General features: G+C 41.5%; 1 protein-coding gene across 4 annotated transcripts in view; it reads right to left on the bottom strand.

Moving 5' to 3' along the window:
• Positions 1–25,537, bottom strand: part of ZDHHC13 (zinc finger DHHC-type palmitoyltransferase 13) — a 116,046-nt gene that overhangs the window by 62,201 nt on the left and 28,308 nt on the right. For 2 of the 4 annotated variants that reach the window (XM_032414160.1, XM_032414163.1), the window contains exons 10-17: positions 24,593–24,693; positions 18,950–19,074; positions 18,030–18,092; positions 17,239–17,332; positions 15,953–16,036; positions 12,154–12,311; positions 9,419–9,516; positions 6,464–7,943 (exon numbers count right to left, since the gene is read on the bottom strand). In XM_032414160.1, coding sequence (XP_032270051.1) covers positions 7,736–7,943; positions 9,419–9,516; positions 12,154–12,311; positions 15,953–16,036; positions 17,239–17,332; positions 18,030–18,092; positions 18,950–19,074; positions 24,593–24,693 — 931 coding nt within the window. In that variant the 3' untranslated portion in view covers positions 6,464–7,735. Of the gene's footprint in view, positions 1–6,437; positions 7,944–9,418; positions 9,517–12,153; positions 12,312–15,952; positions 16,037–17,238; positions 17,333–18,029; positions 18,093–18,949; positions 19,075–24,592; positions 24,694–25,537 lie in introns of those variants that run through there. The other 2 variants (XM_032414161.1, XM_032414162.1) reach the window with 2 other exon arrangements.

Genomic DNA, 25,537 nt, shown 5'->3' with positions numbered 1-25,537 from the left:
CAACAGGAGAGCAAATTCTGGAAGGAACATCAAAACTAAAAAACTGCTGAAGAGTCAGTCCTTTTGTCCTACGATGGGCTTTGCAATCTTCACACATTTCATAAAAACCCGGACATGGCAACAAAACACGGAGTTTGCTTCTATGTTATAAACAACGGGAGGATGATTTTCTTTTATTCTGGGACAATTCCCTAGGGTTTAGCAATTTTCTGAAAACCTCTCCTACGTCAAATTACCAGCCTCAACTGTGTTTTGCAGCCAATTAAAAATGTCTCTGTGCCTCCTCAGCAAGTTCTTGGCAGCCCAGGCGTGCGCATTTTCTTGGGGCTCTGCTTTTAACAACGACCGCATCTCTCCCGCCCCCATGCAATTCTGAATTATGGGAGGAAACGAAAGCAAGTGAGTATCTAGACTAAACCACGGGTTCCTCTATGCTCCAAGTCTCAAGAAGGCTTTCTTTAAAATGATCACTTATTTGGGGTTGCTGTCATAGACAAAGCCCCGCACTGACTCTATTACGTATTTATCTACTAGTTTTTTGATGCTCAAAATGCAATTACATTTTGTCATTTTCTCTATTGGATTGGCATTAATAGAATGGCTCAGAGAAAAACAAAGAGCTGGCAGAGGTTGTGTCCCATTCCACTTTCAAAGAGGTAATGTAGACATATGCTTTCTCTGTCCAGAGACCCCTGCTGGGTAATTCAGCCACAGAGTTCCACCAAATGACCTGAGGGTGGAAATACTGTACACTTTACACTCTCTGGGGAAGGCAGCACAGGGCAATTGTTTTTAATTTGTAAGCTTTTGGCCAGAGTCGTCTGGGATCCCATCAATGTGACTCGAACAATTAATAACACCAGTGAGAAACTGAAATAAATCAATCAAGTCCCCTGTAGCCTGCACGGATTTTAAAAGCAATACAGTCCCTTGGCCTTCACTAGGAAGTCCCCTACCCTAGAGACTTCCAGGCTTGCAGCGGGGTAAGATACGCACGTGAAACGATCACCGGGCAGTGCAACTTTCTCCTCCTTCACCTCATCTCACAGTTACCAGCCCCACCACCCATCCACCCGGGAGACTGAGCTCAAAACTCGAGCCATCCTTAGCTTTGCCCTACCACCCCCCCCACCCTTGCCTCACTCCTCAAGCCTCCTTGATTCTGACTCCAAAATGTCTCTAGAATACATCCCTTCCATTCCTACCCTTTGGTATACATAGTCAGCGAGGGCTTCCACAATGAAGCACCATGGGCAGGTTTGGCTCAAACAACGGAAATCACATCTGCACACTTCCAGCGGCTACAAGTCCGAGATTAAGGTGTCAGCAGAGTTGGTTTCTTCTGAGGACCTCTCCCCTTATCTTATAGATGGCCACCTTCTCCCTGTATCATCACATGGCCTTCTCTCTGTGCATGTCTGTGTCCTAATTTCCTCTTCTTATAAGGACACAAGCCTTTTTGCATTAGGGACCTTGAAAGGCTTCATTTTAATTTAATTACCTCTGTTACGACCCTATCTTCAAATAAAATCTCATTCTGAGGTTCCGGGGGTTTGGACTTCAACACATAGATGTGGGGCCAGGGGGAGGGACAGAATTTGGCCCATAACAGTGTATCATATAAGGACTTTCACAAGTTGACTTTGGACTCACCCTTCAACTTAGCTTTAGACCATCTCTTCCAGATGAGCTCCAGCTACACTCAGATTTGAAACTTTCCAAATAGGCCAAGCATCCTCACCCCATCATGCTTTTGCTAATGCTGATCTTTTTGCCTGAAACGCCTAGAAGACGGAGCCCCACCCCCCGCCCCCATCTTCACCACCCCACCCAGCTTCTCAGCCTGGCGAACTCCTATCATCAAGTCACGGGTCAAATGCCATCTCCTCTGCAACATCTTTCCTGAACTTCCTGAGCAGAATTAATCCACCTCTGGATACACAGCCAGTATATAAGTGACGCAGCACTGCTCTCTCTACATTGCGATTTTGAATTCCCCTCCGCTTCCTTGTTAAAATGTGACATGTATGTATTCATGGTGCTCTAGAACAGTAGGCACTGTGTAAACATTTGTTGAGCGAGTGAACTGGGAGTGTAGGCTGGACTACAAGCAAATTCTGCTAGAATGTAAAAGAAGAGATTATTATGTGCAGAGTGAAGGAGTTTGGAAATGAAAAAAAAAACAAAAACAAAGCAAAACGAAGAAAGAACCTTATTGTTGTTTAGCGGTCTTTGTGTTTCCCCTCAACTTCCTGGGCAATGTTCTACATTTTCCAGGCTCATCTACCATCGACTGGGACATGGGACATGAGACACGGGACTTGAGGCCCCCAAGACCTCCAGGACAGTCTCCATTCTCTTCCCACATCTGTGGATGCAGAAGGGCCAGGAGGCCCTGAGGCTCTAGAAAATGGTGGGAGCACTAGCTGGGAGGGAGCTTGGGTCCCTGCAGGTTAGAGTGTCTGCAAACAGCTATGCGGGCTGTTAACAAGAGGGGGAAAGAGGGCTTCTGTTAAGGCAGTGAGATGTGGGGGGTGGTTATTACTGCATGAACTCCCTGCACTGAAATACTCGCAGCTGTAATACCAAATGTGCTATACCCAGAATATTCCACTTCTCGCTGCTCAGTGTACAGCCTGTCTGCTAAGCCACAGGGAGCATCCTCAGGATGCTAATAATTGTGGAAGGGATTCAAATGCAATCTCCGATAGGACTACACAGATATATGGGGAAAGGAATGAAGTTCTGGCATCGCAGGGTAAGAGTCCCACTCCCCTGGCCCCGACAAACCAAACAAGCCCAAACCTGGCCACTTCGCCCCTAAGCTCCCACCCTTCTCCCTGCTCCTCTCAAAGCCAAGCCATAGGACTCTGTTCCATCTGGTCCTTACTGCTTGCGCATCAGGCTTCCAAGTGCCCTCCCTGCTGCCCACCCCACTCCCCGCTGCCACGGCTCCACTGAGCCCACCACTACCCTCCTAGCCACAACGCCCATCTTTCTTCAGTTGTCCTCTCCTCAGCTCCTGATGAGTGACTCCTTCCTTTTTGAATTCTTGAATTCTATGCCACTGTACTCTCACCTCCCCGCTGGTCCCTCCTCCTCATCTCCAGTTCCCTAAATCCATATTCTGTAAGGTCGTGTTCCTGCTCCCCGCCCCCACCCCCTCATATTTTCTTCGTTTGCATGAGTTGTCATCTTTGGTCTCTTTCTAGAATTGATGTTCCCATTCCAGGTGGGCAACTCCCCATTTCATTTGCATCTCATTTTTCTACCTCTTTCCTGTGACAACCTCATCCATCTGTGTTCATGACTCCCATCCATGCCCCGGTCTCTTTACAGCTGCCTTCCAGACTTTTCCACTGCACAGCCTGCGATACCTCAAATTCAGTAGCCCCCAACCACCAAACTCATCACCTAGTCTCTCCATGGCTTTCTTTACTTCTCAGAAGAGCACTGCCACCCTCTCATTTACTGGGTTCCAAGTCATCTTGAACTCTCCCTTCCCTTCCCCCCACATTCAATCAGTAATCTGCGCCTTCATCACTTCTTGCCTAGAATATTATTAAAAGCTTATCTCTAACATTCTACATCTGTCAGGGTCCAGTCAGAAAAACAGAGACCACACTAGGCTTTTTGTTTTGTTTTGTGTTTTTTAACAGAGAGAAAATAATGGAATTGACGAAGCAGGTGCTAATCTTTTTCAAAAAGTAAAGAGAAGCACACTGATTTAGCGCAGAGATGGGACCTGCGGGAAGCAGCCTCGACAAACAAAGAGAAGAGATAGGAGCGCCCTAATTCAGATTCCTCCAGGCCAGGTTTCCCAGGGCTAGGAGCCAGACCTCCCAGCAGACAGCCCTATCTGGGTCCTGCTGGGGCTTCTAAGGGACAACAATGGAGGTGGTTTGGGGAACGCAGGAGAAAAGCTAGACAGATTCCAACTGTCACCATCAGGGTGAAGGGCCACCGTAGGAACAACACTGAGAGGACTAGCTGGTAAGAAGAGCGGAAGGAAGTTTCTTCTCCCCTCCTCCTCCTCTACTGGCCAAACTTAATGGAAAATCAGCTGACAAGGAAAACTGTAGTTTTGAGAATCGTAGTCCCCAAACACAGAACACAGAGTATGGAAGGGTGAATATGGCACATTTCCTTACCTCTAGTCAATTTTCCGAAGATTCCTGAATTAATAGCATTTATCGAGCATTTATTATGTGCCAAGTAGAATTCTAAGCACTTTCTAGGTTATTAACACATTTAATCCTCAGCACAATGTCTGGAGATATCTACTATTATTATCCACATGATACAAATGAGGAAACTAGAGCATTATAGAGGTAAGTCATTTGTTCAGGGGTAAAAGGCACTTATAATTGGCAGATCCAGGACTCAAACCCAGGATGCCTAGCTATAAAACACCGACTCTCAAACTTTTTTTTTCTTAAAACTCTCCCACGAACATGTGCCTGAGGAACAGCCACAATGGAATGGTGGGGTAAGAGTCCTTACGTAAATGATTCCCAAACTGTATCATGTAAATGTAAGAATCATTTGGGGAACCTGATAAAAACTGAGATTCCAAGACTCACTCCTCAGACCTCTGGAAGGTCTGAGAAGAGGAATCTGAATTTTATTTTTTTAAAGATTTTATTTATTTGTCAGACAAGCAGAGGGAGCAGCAGGCAGAGGAAGAAGCAGGCTCCCTGCTGAGCAGGGAGCCAGACACGGGGCTTGATCCCAGGACCCCGGATCATGACCTGAGCCCATGATCCGAAGGCAGCCGCTTAACCGCATCAGCCACCCAGGCATCCTAGGAATTTGAATTTTAAATAAGTGATCCCCAGACACCACCCCCATCATTATCCCAGGCCTGTTATTCTCATGTAAATGGTCTATGGACCCCAATTTGAGAGTAATTACTTGGCAGGGGTTGGTGAGAGCAGACAAGAGGATATAAGAGGACTTTTTACTGACAAGTGAGTAAAGAAATAGCTCATTATTGCTCACTTAAATACAGCTCCTTAGCTTAACATTCAAGGCTCCTGGAGATCTAGTCCCAATCAACAAGTCCAATTTACTGACCAAGCTCCCCACTTTAAACACCCTATAAACCCAGCCTATCATGGTTCTTAACTACACTTCAGACTCTCCTATTGTCTTCACTTGTAGAGTTCTCTCCATGACAATGCCTTTCACTTCCAACTCCCTATTTCCAAACTAAGTATCACTGAAAGACCCTTTCTAATGCCTTATTGTCCATAAACACTTGATCACATCCATTGAGGCTCTCTCCAACCTCTAAACTCTAACAATATTTTATTTGTACCCTTCTTACGGCTTTTAATATTTTCTACATTATACTATAGGCTCATTTATCTTAGCTTTCCCTCTAGACTGCAAGCTCTGTGATTACTGTGCCCAATTAAATGTTTTATGGCCTGAAAGACCTATCATGGTGTTCAATAAATACCTATGGAATAATTTAAATTAATGAAATGTGCTTTCCCTATTACATGTCAATTAGAAGTGCTGGAATATAGTTGTTTGGAAGGTGTGAGGCGGGGTATTTGAATTTTAAACAAGTAAGCCCCTGCCCCATCCCTATAATTCTGATTAAATGGTGTATGGACCATAATTTGAGAATACATACTTGGTAGTCTGAAGAGAGAGAAAGGGAAAGAATATAGCTTGAGAAAGTCCTTCTGTCCCCCAGTAGAGAATCAGTCTTCAAACAATTATGATCACATCACATCCTGCTTAAAAACCATTCATTCATTCAATGAATTTAAATGTTTACTGAACACATACAGTGTGTCAGACGGTATTCAAGATGACCGGCACTCCTAGAGTTGCAACCCCATTTAGTGTCTAAGTGACCTTGGAGAAGACAGGAACTTCTTTAGGCTTTAAGTTTCCTTATTTGTAAAGGCTCTATAGAGGAAAGAATGGACCCCTGGAAAACTGAAAGGTCAATGTGGTTCCAGTACAAAGCGTGGTCCAGAGTGAGACTGGTATACAAAATACGGTTATATTATTCAAGACCTTGGAGGTCATGATGAGAACTTTAGCCTTTACCCCAAGAGCAACGGAACCGTAAGTAATGGTTTTCAGCAGGAAGGGGCCGTGCCCAGGGGCATTTATATACAATACCAAGAGTTAAAGTTGAATTCGTTTTCCCTCCAGACTAAGGGAAATTAGCAATTACAATCACATCAGTCCAATGTTTTGAGGATACAAGTAAAAACAGTAATTAATCTTTAAGATTTCCTCTGTTCAATTTTCTAAGTAAGATGGAAAACTAAATTAAATCTTGCTTACTGGTGTTAACAGAGAGCTCAACTCATTCCTGGAATCACGAATCAGTTTCTTTATGTCCTATATACACCTTTTCTCAATTTAAGATTCTAAAAGTGTTAAGTGTCAGAAATGAAATCTCAACTACAAAAAAAAAAATTTATTAAGTGTGAAAGCAAAACAGATACATCTATTTAAATATTTTTTACATATTTATAGATAAAACAAACACAAATAATTTATCAAAAATTACAAGTTTAAAGAATAGGTACTATTTTGAAACAACCAATAAAGTATTTGAAAATACCACATTTTATCCATAATTAGTGAATATTATCTCCAAAAAAATGTAACTTGTATTTTCTTGTGAAAAATATAAGTTTCTTTAGATGTCTGCCAAGATTGTTCAGGAACAGTCCATCCTGCTAAATCTAAAAGTGTAATGCCTTTATTGAGAACTTGTTTTTACCAAATAGCTTTAAAAACCACCTGCATTTTCCTTTGGGCTTAGGTGAACTCTGAATCTTCACTTCACTTGCAGACCACAGGGCATCAACATAAACGCTAGCAGGTCAGAGGGAGAGTCTGGGGTTGCTTTTCTTCATACGGAGCGAAGAACCTTCTCCTTCGCTGGGTGGAAGACCATGGTGTATTGTGACGTCCAATCCACGGCACAAGGCTTCACCAAGCCGAAGCAGCCACACTGAAAGAAATCTGCGAGGTTCTGTGTGAGCCCAAGGCTGCCAAGGAAGGAAGAGAACACATCTTACTACATTTCCTGTTTGAACATTCATTCAGACCAGGAACATTCACTGAGAATTTATACAAAGTCCTTTGAAGATCCTGTAGCAGGAATCCAGAGGTGAATCAGACAGGTCCCCAGCTTAGAGGACATTAAAACTGAAGCCCAGTTCCATTTCTGGACCTGAATCCCTATTTCGAGATTCCCTGGCTTCTGCCCAGCAACTTAATTTCCTTCTGAGTCCCCCACTCACTGGAATGGTGACTGCCATCAATAAGTGTCCTTCTTTCCATTCCCATTGCCCTGATTCGTATTTTGATGATCTCAAAGGCCAGAAAGGCCAGAAACATTATAGTCAACAAAGTGGGTTTTTTCCTAAACTTCCTAAGTAAAACATGGCCCTGTCTCAATGCCTTCCAATGACTGACTGATTGATCGATTGATTGGTTTTTTATAGTCCAGGGGTCTTTTGTCTTTTTTTAGACCTATCATACCATGAATTCAGAGGGAATGGGTTCTAGCAGCTCAGGCTCCTTTCCATTGGTTCTCACAAAGTGCAGCACTTCTCTGGGTGGAACAGGCTGGCCCTTCAGTTGAACCCAAGTACCTTTCTCCTTGGCTTCCTTCTTTTTCTGATCATTTTCCTTCACATGCTTCAGGAAGCTATCTCAGCTCTTTGAGTGCTTAATAAGCTCAATACGTACATTAGTTCTCTTGGCAAGAATCTTGCCCTTGTGTGTTTACGACAACAGCACGCTGGGTGACACTGTAGACTCTTGCAGTTCTGCCGTGGTAACACTTGTGGGGCGTTGTTTTCTGAACGGTGCCCATTCCCTTGATGTCTACGATATCACCTTTCTTGTAGATTCGCATGTATGTGGCCAAAGGAACAACTCCATGTTTTCTAAAAAGTCTAGAGAACACACAGTGGGTGCCTCTCCTCTTTCCTTGGTGCTAGTCATTCTGGCGAATTACTGGAAGATGGCGGTTCCATGAAAAAGGAAGGAGCTCCTTCCAATTAATCTTACCAATTGGACACTGTCTGGTCCTCCAAAAACCTTATTAAAACCAACCCCCATAGGCATTAAAACATATCTGTGCATGAGGAGGACTATGCCATTGCTGCCGTGGGGAGAGTTGTCAGGAAAGTACCATCAACACTCCTCCAGAGCTAGTTAGTGAATACAAGTAACTTAGGGTAAGACAAACAAGACAAATCTTCAATTTGGGCAGGTTTGTGGAAGCGAGATGCAAAGGAGTTCTAAGGCTTTCCTGTTAGTTCCTCCAGGGTATGTTGCCCCTACTCAGTAATTCCCAAACATGCCCCAGTTCTTTCATCTCAGGCCCTTCTTTCAGGCTCTTTAGGGCTTGAAATCCCCTTCTGTCCTTCTCTGTCAGGCCCCAACCCACAGCTCTCAAGGCTCAGCTGAAAATTCCACCTCGGTCACAAAGGCTTTCATCCTTATTCCTCTGGTTAAACTACTGGGAAAGGGTTTTATCCTTGCCAGTCTGAACCAATCATCACAAGCTTAGCACCACCGGCCAAGCTCCATCACCTTAGCCATCTCTTCCCAATTAAGTCAATTCCTCTCCTCTCTAAACACAGATCATAGTCCTATCCGAGGCTCTGATTTCCTTGTCTAACAGCCTAACAGTTTCATCTTGTACCACGAGTGTGCTTTAAAATAGACTACTCATGAGATATGCAAGTGAGCGTTAAATCCCCTGAGGGCTCACGGTGACCTCTGCAGCACTCCCAGCCTCCAAGACCCCGATATGTAGGACAGGGAGATAAGCTTCAAAGCCCAATCATTCATATCGTAAGATGACAGCCTTCCTTACAAACACTCCCATTTTCAACTGAGGACAGGTTTTATACAACCAATGCCCTGGAGCAACCACACCCCAAACCCAAAGCACTAGCTTCTCCCTGACACAGATGGGCACATTAAACACGGGGCTAAAAGAATTACAAGTGATAGAAAGGCAGGTGGAAAATCTTGGCAAAGCTCACAATCTAATGCTTTCTGCAGAGAGCCTTGTGGCTGGAATTCTTGGTTATCTCACACTGACTTCATGCCAGCAACATGCAATCTTGTGACCATGTGGCTTGACTAGAGAGCTTCCCCATCTTGGCAAAACTTCAAAGTCACTTAACTATTTGTGCTGAGTCCAGCAGACTAAGTCCCAAATTCTTACCACCTTGGGGCTCATGACCTTACCACTCACCTCCTGTCACTGAGGCTTCCAAGAAAGAAGAGGTTCAACTCCACCAGACAGCAAGTTAGAGGAGAGCAGCACAGCCTGGGTGCTGGCAGTAGGCTGGGAAACCAATGGCTAGACTAGCCTCCTCCACAGGACACAGTGGCCAAAATAGATCTGACTTACTTGTATGGGGTCCTCCTGAGGGACAATGTCTGCTTCATATGCCTGCTCTGCTTCAGCAGGCTGGTTCTCTCGTGGGAGGTCAGGCCCAGAAAAGCAATCTGCAAAAGAAGGTTGGAAGGTATATGAAAAATACTATTATACTGAGGTTCTGTCACTCGCAGTGCATCACAAGACAGTGCTAAACATTCAGTACTCCCCCGAAGACAGTATAACCTAGGCTTCTGTCTAACCAAGGATCATGGTAAGGATAACGACTCAACAGCTCTAAATGAGACTAAGTAAATCTGGTAGCTGATCATTTCTTTAAAAGTTTATTTATTTTTCAGGGCGCCTGGGTGGCTCAGATGGTTAAGCGTCTGCCTTCAGCTCAGGTCATGGTCCCAGGGTCCTGGGATCGAGTCCCGCATCGGGCTCCTTGCTCAGCAGGAAGCCTGCTTCTCCCTCTCCCTCTGCCTCTCCCTCTGCTTGTTCTCTCTCCGTCTCTCTCGCAAATGAATAAATAAAAAAATTTAAAAATAAATAAATAAATAAAAGTTTATTTATTTTTCAGTAATCTCTACACCTAACGTGGGGCTCGAACTCATGACCCCGAGATTAAGAGTCCCACGCTCTTCCGACTGAGCCAGCCAGGTGCCCCTAAGCATTTATTTTTTTAAGTGTCTGTTTTTATTAACCTTCAACAAAGCACAGTCATGAAATAATTGCTTTAGTAATTCAAGTCATGGCTTAGAAGCCTGTTTAGATTCTCAACACATGTAGCATGTAAGTTTTAGATGAATAAAACTATATAAGGTCATTTTTACTGCAATTATCTCACCTTGTATATGCTTCTTACATACATGGCCCTTTGGAAAGGGCCAATTGAAAAAGTTAATCTGGAGTGAAGGACATTTAAATCCATAATTTGGGGAAGGGTAAGAGTTAAGGTAACTTAAAAACCTCCAAATCTTTAAAACCCTACTATTCACTGAGTTACTCCATTTAATCCTCAAAACAACTCAAACATCAAGGTCCTTATCCATAAAACAGAGATTATCACACCATCCTCCCTCATCAGACTGTTGAAGGATTTGACATAATATATTTAAAATACCCAGTGCAGAGGCTTCCAGAGGTGCAGTAACTGGTCCAAGGTCACACAACAGCTTAGAAAGCGGCAGAACTGAGACGGACGCCTCAGTCAGCGTGAGACTAAAGTTCATGGTCCTTACCACAGTCTGTGCTCCGTCTGACTTGCTCCAGTCAAACCCATGGCTCACTAGAGCACTCAGCAAATGAAAGGCTTCAAACAACTGAATTGTTTTATTAAGAAAACAACTTTACCCTGAATTCCTGTATTAGAAAACTATCCAAACCTTTGAACCCATTTTCTTGCCTTAGAAAGTATAAGAAACATTAAGCTTTCTTTTAAAAAGTTGGTATTATAGTCTCATACGTATCTGTACTTGCCCTAAGAGTCCAGAAAAGAAGGAAGAGAATTAGAATGGAGGTCTCAAATCTTCGGTTCTACTTCTAATTCCACCTCTCACCAGCCACATGGCCAAAACAAGGCACTCGACCTCTCATAGGCTTAGTTTTCTCGTCTGTAAAATGGAGACACTGCCTTGGCCCAGTCTATGCCTTAACCGTTTGTCAGCAAATAGATAGGAAAGTGCTTTGGATTATGTAAAGCATATATAAATATTAGGTATTATAAGATATTAACAATCAGTGATGCTACTATTCATTCTTCGTGCCTGAGTCTGTAGATACCAGAGGGGCAGGAGATGAAGATGAACATTCAGAGGCCTCGGTTCAGTGTTACCAGCTTCATTCCTTTCCTTAGCGTTTTTTCCTTTGTCTGTCTTTATTTCTTTATTATTATTATTATTATTATTATTGTAGAATTGGTTACTTCCCTGTAAAAGTGGAATGCATTTTGCCTTCGATGAGTAATGCTCTAATTATCTGAGGTCTTACAGTAATTGGCTCAGACTGATCACGGCTGTCCATTCCACGAGGGCAGGCCATAGCAACAGCAAGAATTAGGTTACGCTCATAGAGGAAGGCAGGCAGCAGGAAAAGGACAGAGCTTCATAGGAAGCTGAATGTGGCTACTGCCCTGGAGCGTGAACTCTCTAATGGCCGTGACCTTCTCTGGAAGTGTAATTACCACGTCCACTGGTTGGTGATGGATCTTGCATTTCTTCCCCCCTTCTATCCACTTAAGCACTGCATAATAAACGGGATATAAACAGGGTCGGAAAAAATGAGGGAAGATAATCATCTCACAAATGTCTTTAAAAGCATCTCACAATGCTTTTTATATTTTATATCATGTTTTCACACACCTTATGACTTAACTGTATGATGAAAAAAGCCTTTGAATAGGCTGTCAGAAGACCTAAGTTTCTAGTTCTGATTTCGCTACTCACTGAGTGATCCTGAGCAATTCAATTCACCTCTCTGCAACTCTATCCGTAAAATAAAAAGGTCAGATTAGATCATTCCTAGGCACAAGATAACAACTTATTATTCCAACCTTTACACGATGCTGTGAGCATAGCATTATCAACTCCATATTACAGACAAGGAAACTGAAATTCAAGAGTCAACTGACATGCCTATACCCAGAGAGTAATCGACAGGTGGAACTAAGACCCGAAAGCCTTCTGATTTAAAAGTCAAGTCTTTCTACCTTGTTACATGCTACTGGAAATTTTACTCAAAGGCATTATAAGAAGAGAAATAAATACCTGAAAGAGTTGATTTAATAATAAAAATGTGGACCAAGAGAAATGGAAAGCTGCTAGCATGAAGATATATAAAACCCAAGGGGAACAGGCCACAATCTGATTGAGGTAGGTCCATAGTCCATCTTCTCTGAATGTTGTGGCACAATGATTTGACCAATCTGTGAATTCACAAAAAAAGGAACTCATTATTTAAAAAGGCAACAAACTAGTGATCATTCTTCAAGAAGATAAAATCATTGCTCTTCTATTCAGGCAGAAGAGAAAGTAAGACATGGTAACACAGACTAGAACCCAACTTTAAGAATTTATCTTCCAAATGCCAGCTTAACAAAGATGAAAAAAATGGTACTTCAGGCTCGTGAAGGCTATGATAGCATTGCATTGGTGGTTGGCAGTAAAGGAATAAAAGCAAAAAAGGTCCGTAAGACCACCACTAAAACCATCCTATTCAGCATAAAATAAACTCGCCCAAGGTTAACCGTTCAAGGACTTGATAATGGAGAATAGCTGTATTTAATAAATATCTGCTTAGAAAACCCTTTATCTTATCCAGGATACACAGCAAGAGATGAGCCTGTTATAGCACTGAATAAACTCTTATTAAGGGTTCAGATCAATAGGCCACTGCTGTAGGCACAAGAAATCCTGTAAGCACCCAGATACCATTGGAACATGACCTAACAGCACATGTGGTTATTGGGTGTATTTCTGCAATGGCACCATGATTTATCCTGTAGAGAGAGAAAGTTCAGGTAAGGGAATCATGAGAGACACCCTAGGAAAAGAGAGGACTTCACTATGGCCTTCGTGACCCCCTAAGCCATGCAGCTAAGAGTAGTAGTAAGGAGAATGCAGGTAGGTAGAGCAGGAACAAGGGAACAGATCTTCAAGGTTTTGTGAAGCCAATGACTTTTGTAGTACCATGACCGTTTATAAAGGGCAAATTATTTTTGAAGTAAGAACTCTGTAAATTTGCACCTTGAGGTTTCATTAATGCCTCTGACAATTTGACAAGTAGCTTCAGACATCTTCCCAAAGCAGCACTTAAGAACTCCTAGGACAGAAAGAACATGAGTCCCTGACTACTATCACCTGTTTGTCCGTTTTAGTCTTAAAAATCTATTTTTCCCCCCTTTTTAAGTCTCCTTTGGTTCCTAACCATTTGTCATGACTATATGTCAGAAGCATTCTAAGGACAATCATCACAGAGTAGTAATCAAGGCAACAAGTTAAGGCAAATTACGCTCTCTTTAGAGCTTCTTGTTAGGACAGCAGAAAAAGATGCATCCCATGCACCTGACATGACAAAAAAAAGAATATAATTCCCAACAGAAGGTAGAAGAAACAGCTGCTGCATGGGAAAGAATATCTACTTTCTTCCAGCTTATAGATTTCTACTGCTCTCTTCTGGGAACTTTTTTGATAATACAGCATGACCTCAAACTGAAATTTTCATAGGACTGATTTCAGACTTAGTGTCAAAGATATGGCAACAAATGGCCACATACATTATCTTATGCAATATAAAACTTTCGTATGTGCTAATAATACATTCCTGTCATTGGCTAATGACAGGGGACTCCTACTGTTCCAAGCCGATCGTTTTCCTCTTTAGATAGCTCTGACAGTTATAATGTTCTAACAACGATCTAAAATCTTTCTCCCTGTAACCTGTAGGAGGCTGACACTTTCTAAGTGTCCACCCTGCAAGCAGACCTCACAGAAGATGAAACAGATGGAGGCTACACAGAGCCAGAAGTAGCTGTCACTGACTCACAAGTGAGGCGTGCGCCCGTCAGGGCTCCAGCAACAGGAATGTCCCTGGGAAACCACGAGGGTGGGATGACAGTGAGACCTCCTTAGAAAAATGAAGCACTAGTTCACTTTTTCCATCTGTGAGGTAATGATAAATGACACAATGTCCTCATTTAGTGTAAAGAAATACTGTCGGAATACAAATGGGATAAAAGTAACCAAATGCGTTCAGTTAGTCTACAGGGTTGCAAGTGAATATAAAGTGGGACCATTCCTAAGAAACAAAATATAAAAATTGGATCAGAGCCAGAGAATAAAGACAAAGAAGAGGGAAGAACCAATGCATGTAATAAGAAAGCAACTTGGAAAGAATGGAAGCGATGGAAAATTACTTCTGTCCTTATCAATACAGTCTTATGCTGGACATGGACACCAAACAAAGGTGACTATTTTTAGTGAAGAGAGAAGCGGGAGAGACAAGAGTGGTGTAAAATCTGGCTCCTCTCCCTTAGTATCAAGTCCAAGGGACAAGTTGGTCCATGGGCCAGCTTAAAAAGGTTTTCCAGGAATATGTTTTATTGTTAGGCCTTAAAAGGGCAGTTCTTTCAATAGAACTGTCAAGAAATCTTTTATTTCTTACACCACAGGACATAATTTAAGAGGTTTTTGAATTCCAATGCTCAGGATTACTGATGGCCTTTGACAAGAAAGGAGATCAGGGATCTCAACCTTCTGACTATTAGATCCATTTGAGATAGTGACGGTCACATTGAGCTTACAAAAGCATTCCCTACTGATCATAGACACCCAAGGTGTCAGACAAGAAAGGGGCTGACAAGGTAACTGAAGCCCTCTCCATGCCTATGGCAGGGCAAAAAAGAAACCAGTTCACATAGATATTAAGCATCTTTAAAAATGAAACCCCAAACAAACCAAAACTTGTAATACTGGATGTTTCTGGGGAGGGGAACTGGGAGGCTTAAGGACAGAGTAGGAGGATTTATTTTTCAAAAACTAAACAAAATTTAAACTAAAGAAAGCTGGGGGCCAGGGAAGGCAGGGAGGGGGGTTACTTAGGATGCTAAGGGAAAAAGAAAATAAAGTAGAAAAAAACGTTCCTAACATCTTCCTGAATCATTCCACATTTTAGCTCAGGATATAAACTAGTATGCTACTGGCAAAATCTAAGACCTGAGCATGTATATAACAGGAGGGTGGGTGGAAACAGATTCGTAGTGAGGCCAGATTCTCCCAAAGCCTTCAAAATAAGCAAGAAATAAACAGTTAAGGCCAAAATAAACTACAAGCGCTATACGTTTTCCCAGTTAGGTTTGCGAAGCATAGCCATGCAATTGTTAAGAGCTAACCCAAATCCTTCTTGCTTCAATGTAAACCCTGTTCTTCTTGGTCAATCACCTTGGAACAGCTGGATGTCACTCCCTACGTGAGCCCCCTACATGCCTGTTCACACTGCTACTGAGAAGTTATTTTCCCTTCTCAGGGATTCAGAATAAATGGTCTAAGGTTTTCTTCCAAGACATTAACTTCCAAACTTTCAAAGACTATTAGTTGTCCCATTAGTCCTGTGACAACATTTATCAAATAGCATGGGCGTTCAGGCTTTTGTTCCTTCTCTCCTGTGATCACTTCCTCCCACCCTTAACCTCTCCACTGCCAACCTGTTCTTTTTCCTATTTTTTTTACTTCTCACTTCCCTAGTTTTGTTCCTGAGCAGCTAATTTTTCCTCACTTCACTAGGTGATAAATCTACACTCTGCCTTAAATGAATTTGTATTATTGACCACTTCTCAAATTCATCAAGGTCACTTTAGGTGAGGTACAATCTCTTGCCAAGTGCTAACAACTAATCTCTTTGAGCATTTCTTGCAGCTTCCCAATGCTGAGTCTTAGAGGCAGCCGTTTCATTTTAATTAGGTGTATGGTTTATCGTCACCCAGGCAGAATGTGATACACAAGAATTTACCAAGAAAAGTGTATGTGGGTATGGGTTCATGAGCTTACTGTAAGAAAAATTTATACTTACAGATAAAAGATTCATATATAATCCAATCACAAACGATGGAAAGGAAAAATAAGAAGAATATGTAATAGCGATGGTTGCCAAAACCTACATCAAAAAGAAAAAAACATATTTAATACTTTCTTACGATGATTTTCCAGATCAAGACCTTATTAACCACTATCCTGTCAAAAGCCTTCACCAAAGTAAAAAATAAATAAGCTTATGCTTTGCCTTTAAATACCACTACACCAAAACCAAACAGCTCTGGTATATCATGGTCAATTGTCCATGTTAGCTGAACTAATATTTATTTGTTGCTTACCTAAAAGACATAGTTTTTGGACAGAACAAGATTTACTAGACACATGCAGCTCTAGGATGGCCTATAACTGCGCTGGAGGAAGGTGAGAAGGCAGGACTTTGGGCAAACCATACCCTATCTCTTCCTTCCATGCAGCGAGTTTAAGAAGTACAATTTTGGAACATCAAGGATCCACTTGATCAGGGGAATAGAGAAAATGAATCTGAAGAGCAGCAAATAGATATGGACTCATTACTGTTGCTTTTTCAGCCTGCTATAATGCTAACCATCCCATCTTTACAGTGGGATGGAGTCCATGAAGCTTGGGGCCCTACGAATTACCTCTTCACCTATTCTCTAGGAATAGCAGAGAATATCAAAATGCACCAAAGAAACCCGACTGTGAAGCAGCCTTTTGTTCAAGATTTTAAAAGCATTTCCTCTGCTGAAGACAAATGACCATAGTTCCTCTGCAGTTCCTCATAATATACCCCTGGTTTTTACAGTGACCGCTCAGAGGAAACTCAGGGCTACAGACCAGGACAAGGAATACTCCCCATCATCTCTGGTTCTGGCTCCTACCTGAGCTTTGAAGGAGGCAAGTGGAGAAGTAAATGAGAGAGACAAGTCACAAAACATGGTAAGAACCTGGTAATTTGGTATAGAAGACTGGTATTACTAAAATAACCTCAAGCAAATAATTTACCTTTTATATTTTTTCACCTCTAAAATGGAGATAGTAATACCGAACTCAAAGGTGTGCCCTGATGATCAAATAGGATACTATAGTCAAAAATGCTTTATAAACTCTAAAATACTATACAAATCACATTATTATCAACACTGACAGTTTTCCAAAAGTGTTAAACCGTGAAAAGGATTCTCAGATAAGGAAGAGCTATAAAATGGACCCCTTAGATGCCCTTCCATTTTTTCTAGGACTCACACACATAGCTAAATATATGCTTAACTTCATAGTGTTAACTAAAAAAATTCAATCTCTCACCTATGCACCGTCCAGTCCACAGACAATGCTGATCATATCGAGCGACACAGGAGTTACACACGTGGCAGTGCAGTGACCTTAACGGCTTCCTTATCTAATGGGCAATAAGACAGGTCTGAGCAAAAATCAGTGTCTTAAAGTGGTAACAAATCACAAGCAAAATCTTACTCCTAAGTCATAAAGACATGGGCACAAATAATCCTAAATAGATCATCAGTTCACACAGAGGCTCTGGAATGCCTTATTAATATCTACTTCCAAATATCTATTTTGATTAGGCCATCACTAAAAGGGATTTGACTTCCAGAGCCCAGTCACACTGACCAAGGGGAAGTGAGGCAGTAGCAGGCGGCAGAACTGAGCACTGGATTAAGAAAAAGGAAAAAGGAAACCCAAGTTACATTTCTGGCTCTGCCAATAATTTGAGGGAAGTTACTTCCTCCCTCTAGGCCTTGATTCCTCAAATGCAAAATGAGAGGTTTCACTAAGTGGTTTCTAGGGTCATCGTGAGCCTCTGACTTGAAGTTAGTTCTAATACATGCTTCACGGCGGGAAAAAGCAATCAAAACACACTACGGATCATTCAGAGAGATTTAACCATGGGCAACTTCAAGAAACTATAAACATCATTCCCTCATACGCTCAAGGCAGAAAACTATTCTGACAGTAATACAAAATTAGAACCTGGTAAAAACGAAGGTGTACAAATATACCATGAAGATTTAACAAAGGCTTACATGAGAAATGTTACCAAGAATTTGCTTTCTTACTACGGGAAAAAAAAGACTCACAAGACAGGATGTACAAAATGTTCTGAAGTCCAGACAGCCAGTCTCTGCAAGGGTGATGATATTCTGAAAGGCATGAAATTTGACCTTATGATTACGTTTTACTAGGGAATGTATAATGCATGGTTATATACCATTCTCACAGCTCTCTCTCCAAACTCAGGTAGCCAGAGAAGCAATGTGGAATACTTGCCACCAAATCATCCTGTACCCGAAAATAACGTTGACTTTTCAAGGCTGCATTTTCAACCACAGCCAATAAATTAGAATGCACAAAAATTACACCTCCTCTTCTCTCCTTTGAATGGCTAGCATCTCCCAGTTATAATCTGCTAGAGAAAAATACATACACACATATACACTCATAAAAAAAAAAACAACAAAACCCATCAGTAGACACCAGAACTGATAGTTATAAGCACCACGGGCTTGTCTTTCAGGAACACTGGCTAGAAGTAACACAGACATCCATACTCTCCCTGACTTCTCAACATTCACAAGCGAAGGAAGCCATGCATGGCAACTGACAGCTTCTCATCTGAGTAAGAGGAGGGCATCTCTTGTCAATAAGGACTCCTCCCTTGCCCCTGCCTGCTTACTCTCCATGTATTAAATTGGGGGAACTTTAGCTAAATGATCATTACCTCAGTGTTACTATAAAGAAATCGAGATCATGTTTGCTAACAGAAATTACATTTGAAAAAGTCTTGGTGGGTATGACCTTAAGAGAAAATAAAAATATTTTTAAAAATTTTTACATAAATAAACGAAAGCATGACAGTGGAGAAATCTCAACTTTGTTGATGTATGTTGCATCTATTACGTGCCAGACATGAGAGATCCAGCCATGACAAACACCAACATTGCTATGACCTCCTTATTTAAAAAAAAAAAAAAAAAGTAACATTATAAAGAAAGCTCACCGTTTTCCTTTCTTCTTCAGAAGCTTTGGTGAAGCCTGGATCTGTTGCCCAAGTCTTGTAGAAAAAGTAGAGGAAGCCTATTATGCTGAGAAGGAAAGCAAAATAGAAAGGGGTGCCTGCTAGATGTGAGAGCCACGTTAAGGAACGTATCAACTTCCACTAAGAACGGTATAATTATGACCTAAGCAAATTTCATCATTGGTGCCTGAGAATCTCTCTGCATTCTATCCTCACTTTCTGTTATGTATACACATCCCTGCCACCAAACCTGGCCCCATCCTATGTTCTAATCCTACAGGATTTGCTCATAGTTGCTAATAATTAATCCCTCCCGATTAGTTAAAACTCATGAAATATTGATAGGAATAGTTGCAATATATGAGGAACATCCTGACGACTGAAAAACATTCCAGATCCAAATAAATTAACCTCTCATGATGTAACTACGGCTCTCCTGTAAGCATCGAAAAGAATATTTATTGATCATTTTAAAAAAATCATTCAAAGAAACAAACCACTTGATTCAGAGATTCCAACTGAAAATACTTCTTTATATATTAGATAAGTGCTTGCAAAAATTTCCTAATGGAAACTTTAATAACAAATCCTTGTCATGTATTAGGCTGTATTAATTTAGAAATACACAAAAAAATTGCTCTCTTTGCAAAGTAATTACAAATCAAATACTATTTTGGGAAAGGAACATATTACAGACATAAGATAAAAAGTATTTCAAGGATAAACATTACCCATTTTGAAATATAAATTCTTTGTATGAAAAGTAAAATTTTGCTCTAGGGAAAGACAAATGAAGGTACACTAACTAATAAGCCAATACACCAGTAGTAAACCAATTCTCCTTGCCCAATTTAAATCAATATCAACACAGTAACTGTATCTGCCTTCCAAGGTATTATCAAGCTTTTTTTTTTTTAAGATTTTATTTATTTAAGGGGAGAGAGAGAAAGTGAGTGAGCACGAGGGGGGTGGGGGGGGTGGAGGGTAGAGGGAGAGGGAGAAACAGACTCCCGGGTCAGCAGGGAGCCTGACGCGGAGCTTGATCCCAGGACCCTGAGACCATGACCTGAGCTGAAGGCAGATGCTTAACCAACTGAGCCCCCCAGGCACCCCTCAAGCTGTCTTGTGCCAAACTCTGGAGTGGAAAAGATGGCCATAAATAGCCTCTAAACCCTTGCTATTTAAAGTGTGGTCCATGGACCCACAGCAATGGCTTTACCTGGGAGCTTGTTAGAAAGGCAGAACTTCAGACCTCACCCCAGATCTGTAACCAGACTCTGGATTTTAACAAGATCCTCAGGGGATCCACATGCACATTACAGTTCAAGAAGCACTGCTCCAACCCACAAAAACCACCAGCAGCAACCAGAACATCTGGTTCAGGTAGGCAGGAGCAAACCTTGCTGGTTAAATTTATCAGTTTGTCTGCAGAAGGGCCTGGCTTTAAGAAAGAGATAGGATCGGGGTGCCTGGGTGGCTCAGTCGTTAAGCGTCTGCCTTAGGCTCAGGTCATGATCCCAGGGTCCTGGGATCGAGCCCCACATCGGGCTCCCTGCTCTGCAGGAAGCCTACTTCTCCCTCTTCCACTCCCCCTGCTTGTGTTCCCTCTCTCACTGTCTCTCTCTGTCAAATCTTTAAAAAAAAAAAAAAAAGAAAGAGGATCTAGAAGAGTTGTGTGAAATGGAATTCCAACAAATAAAGCTTACTTAGAATGAATTAAGAACACTGTAATAGAGTACGTAAGTCAAGACCTTTAAAGTAACACATCCTGCTTTCTTCCCATAGAATCTTTTTTTTTTCTTTTTTTTTTTTTTTTTTTTTTAAAAGATTTTATTTATTTATTTGAGAGAGAGAGAATGAGAGACAGAGAGCATGAGAGGGAGGAGGGTCAGAGGGAGAAGCAGACTCCCTGCCGAGCAGGGAGCCCGATGCGGGACTCGATCCCGGGACTCCAGGATCATGACCTGAGCCGAAGGCAGTTGCTTAACCAACTGAGCCACCCAGGCGCCCTTCCCATAGAATCTTGATCAACACACATGACACATCCTCAAAAATACATTCAGCTGAATCATATGATTCAGCATACTGAGCTGACCCAACTCTGAGCTCCTGTTCTAAATAACTTTCAAAACAAATCCCAGGAGAACTCACTGGAGCCTCTCTCTCTTCAAGTAAAATGAATGCATTCTATCTCCTCACATAAAAGCCAAATGTTCCTTGCTTCCATGCCCTTGCTTTGTGTGGTTCATTAACCTCAAATGCTCCCCACTGCCCCCATTTACTTCCAGAAGCACACTTTGAAGATGTCCAAGCCCTAACTGCCTTCAAGACCTAACATATTCTACTTGCCCTTGAAGGTCTTTCTTGATTGCCTACAGAGAAGAATTCTTTCCCTTCCCTGAAACTAAAGATGCCTGTTCTGTGGTACTTAGACCTTATACACACCTCAGCCTCCCCAGTTAGCTTGTGACTCTTTGCAGTTAAAAAGTCTCTCAATATGGAACTGAAATTTGACTTTCTGTAACTTGGGACTGTTTTTCATTCCATAGATCCTGTAGCTCTACACTAAAGATCTACACTACAGCTGCCCTTAGATCTACCCTACAGAAGCTATTCCTCATTTTTCAATACATTTTTATTCAATGTCCATTCCATACAACGCACTGGCTTCCGAATGATAAACTTCGGAACACAGGACACGGGAGGGCAGTGCTCACCCCTCCAGGATAGGCAGCAACCTTGTTCCTTATGCCACACAGCCTCCTGGTCATGTTCTGCTTATGCTCCTGTTTGTCTAGGTCTCTCTCACAAGAACAGAATTCAAAACAGAGCAAACACACTTCAGGGTTGTCCTGACCAGTGCCGGGGACAGTGCAACTGCTGTTGTCCTTTGCAGGGACACTCACATCCTTGTACTACTACTGAGAATACAGCGGCTTCCATGGCAGCTAGGTCACTCCCTACACGAGGCTTTTAGTCAAAGCTCTTACTCTTACACCTGAACCGAGGCTGGGTCACTCCCTCCGCAACAAGCCAGAAGCACAGACGTAATGCTCTGTGTGTCACCATTTCTGAGTCTCAATCTTACCTCCAAACGCATCAGTAAGGTCCTATCTTTTCCATTTGATCCTGCCTCATAAAAGCCAAATACATTAATGCTGAACATATAAAAGGCACCAAAAGGAAGTGATCTTCTGAGGAACCAACCTAGAGTTTCCCTTAAAATTAACTTCAGCGTGCAGCCTTCCACACAGATTTGATTCATAAGAGTAATTAATAATGAAACAGGTATTATTTAGAAAATGCCTATTATGCAATGGGGCCAGCATTTTACAGACATCATAGCATAATAATCCTTGCAGCCATCCCATTAACTTGGTACTCTTATCCCTCAGGGATTTTTTTAATAGCAAAACTGAGACTCAGAGAAATTAAATAATGTGCCCAATGGTATGTGACGAGTCAGAAAAAGGACCAAACTCAAACTCATTCTGTCTGATTCCAAAGATGGTACTCTTTCCGCAGCGCCCCAGACACTCTTCCCATAATGGGCTGTGGGAGGGGAAAGCTCCCACACGATCCAGACTTGGCAACCTGAGATAAGATCAGTCTATATACTCAGGATGGGTCTTTACAGGGTAGCGCCTCAATTCATACCCAGAGCAGTTCAAGCAGCATTTAACATTCAGCTCTCAAAACACTGATCTGACGGCAGAAGTATGCCACCTACTGACTGGCATGCACTCACCAGCAGCAGGTTCATATGGGTGCGTGGATCAAAGGGCTTTCTGCTGTTCGTGCAAGGAAAATATCCCATCCTGTCAACTCTGACATCGTAAGAATCTGTCTAGCTTTGGAAATCAATTCTTCTGACTAATGGCATCTTCACAAATGGTGAGCTGCTTGTAATGAAACTCACCTGAATACTAAGTTCTGTAGTTGAGGCTCTCAAACTACAGTGGAGTTACATTCTTGTTGATAGTACTTCTGCAAAGTTGAAATAATTCAATATAAACAGTATCTCACTTTTTGTGCAAAAAGCGAAATAATGTGAATTGCTCAAATCTTAAAAATTCATCAAGAAACACAATTTTAAAACTGTGTTTACTCCACTGCCACATGGGCTGGTAAACAAAAATACCAGCCATCCCTTAGGATCATGTCAATTATCCCAGAATTTACCAGCCTTGGGATTTTTCCAAGTGATTTTGGGTATATATTGTGCTGTTGTTTTATACACTCATGATTACTTACAAAGTATTTTTATATCACACAGTATCATCCAAGCCTTCATTAAGCAGTGGTCATAAGGCTAGTGCTTAAAAAGCTGCCCCCAAATCAGTAATCATGAGACAAAGGCTGTATGTAATAACATCTTTGATAAAAGTCAAATGAACTCCATGGTATGCTGCACCATTCATTTACATTAAAGGAATGTGAAAAATATTAGAGATAATGCTCAGAAACAAAAAGCATCACTGAAGTATAAACATGCTATGATGAAAGGAAATGTATGCACTCTGAGAACTCATCTGCCTCTCTCACTTTACATTGATTCCCTTGAAAAAAGTATTCCTGAATTGAGTATATGCATCTCTCCCACAAACACCATTCTTTCTTTTCAAAAATACCATTACCAGAAAGAGACATAACACAAGTTAAAGGAGCATGTTTATGGGTACATTTCTATCCACCACATTCCTTCTTCCCCTACCCTATAAAGAAAGCAAGGTTATAATGGTTTCCTAGAGTCTCTGCAAGGGGAGAGAGAAACCTGGAAAGAGGTGGGAAGATAAAAATCAGACAAAATGCCTCCCTCTTAATGGGAGATATAAATAGCTGTAAACCAAGAAGTATGCCCTATCCCCACTTCTATGTGACTAGGCTTGGTCGACCCTAAGAGCACAATACACCCTTAAGCTGGTCTTGGCCTGAGCCTGGCTCCTCAAGTGATAAACCTATTTCTTAGAGGAGTTTTTTTTTGTTTGAAACCATGGGCTGCCATCCGTTAGTTGGCCATGAAAGAATTAAGTGGGCTGTGACCAGCATTTTTAAAAAGGGAAATAGAATAGGATAAAATAACAAAATTTCAGAGTAAAAGCACACATCAGGAGTGTCAATTTTCTGTTTCACATACGTTTTGGGTGGCAATGTAAAAGTGTTTTTACTGTGGAGTGAGAATCACCGCTGTAGAGAGCAACACTTCGGTGACTGCTGAGGAGGACATGTTTCCCCGAATACCCCTCCCATACAGGCCATCTTGGTACCCAGAAGATTTAGTAACTGCCGACCAAGTTAAAAGAACCATTTGACCTTGAAGAGAGTATCTCAAGGCAGTACAACAAATGTTTATGGGTCCGAGTAAAATAATTCATCCTACTGTTTCTTTCCTGGGAGTAATAAATACTAGACCCCTACCGCTTCCATGGTGTGCTCTGAGATTATTTCCGGAACTGAGAAGATTTTCAACACTAAACATCGTCAACCAGAATAATTAAAATGAATACAAATAGGAGTTGCATTCCCTGGATCTCTTCTATTCTAATTCCTAAATTTCTAACACTGGCATTACCACTGTTTAAAGGCAAAATGAGATACGTGTTTAAATTTCAGCTTGAAGGATATGAGGAAAGAATAAGATGAACCAAGTCACAAATATCCAAAAAATGGAACTTAGCAGGAAGACCGCTGGTAAGTATACGAGGCTCTTATACCCGACCAAGAACCTGAAAGAAAAAAGGATAAACATACGATATTAGTGAAAACAAGTACGGTCCATATTAATTTTAGTTCTAAGTTCCCTTAAATAATAACAGTAATAATAACAATCCCCTTAAGTAATGGCAGCAGCAACAGCTTCCAGTACCAAGCGCTTCCGGTGTGCCACTTCCCACGTGGTAACCGAGAGTTCGTCGCCACCTTGCCCCATTTTCCAAGAGAAAAAGTAAAGCGGAGATGCACGTTCCAGTTCTTATAACTAACTTCTACATTATTTTATTCCCCATAACTTTTTATCTGCAATGAATCTTTAGTTCTATTGAGACGTATCACATGTGTATTTCTCTTTTTGGCATATCATGTTTTCAAATATTCCAAAATGCAAAAATTGTAAATACTTAGAAGATTCACCTCACATTTAACACGCTTCCTTCCAGAGGATAGCAGCATATTTTTAAAAACAAAACAGATGCACACAACCTTAAGCAGTTTCATCCCAAAACCAGCTTGAGAAGCAGACAGGTGACATAAAATGATCTATAAAGGCTAAAAGTGGCACCTGTCGTCAGAACGCTAACCCCCTCACTTGGGTAACAAGCAACGTGGAAGGCTACATATCACTTACTCAAATGTTACTATTGGAGTTTCAAAAGAAAAAAATCTGTCTTTCATGTTAAATACTCAATATAGTAAATCCATGCATGAACAGAGTTTACCTGGATCTGTTTTAAAATTTATACCGGGAAAAAACAATGTTGATGACGGGTAGAAAAAGGATTTTTTAAAAGCTATCAAGATCATAAGCGTAGTTAAGATAAAATATTTCAGAAAAACTAAAGATCCTAAACTTCA

This window comes from Phoca vitulina, unplaced genomic scaffold (assembly GCF_004348235.1).
Source record: "Phoca vitulina isolate PV1807 unplaced genomic scaffold, GSC_HSeal_1.0 scaffold16, whole genome shotgun sequence".
Lineage (NCBI taxonomy): Eukaryota > Metazoa > Chordata > Mammalia > Carnivora > Phocidae > Phoca > Phoca vitulina.
The sequence above is the reverse complement of the archived record's forward strand: the minus strand, read 5'-3'. Positions and strand labels throughout refer to the sequence as shown.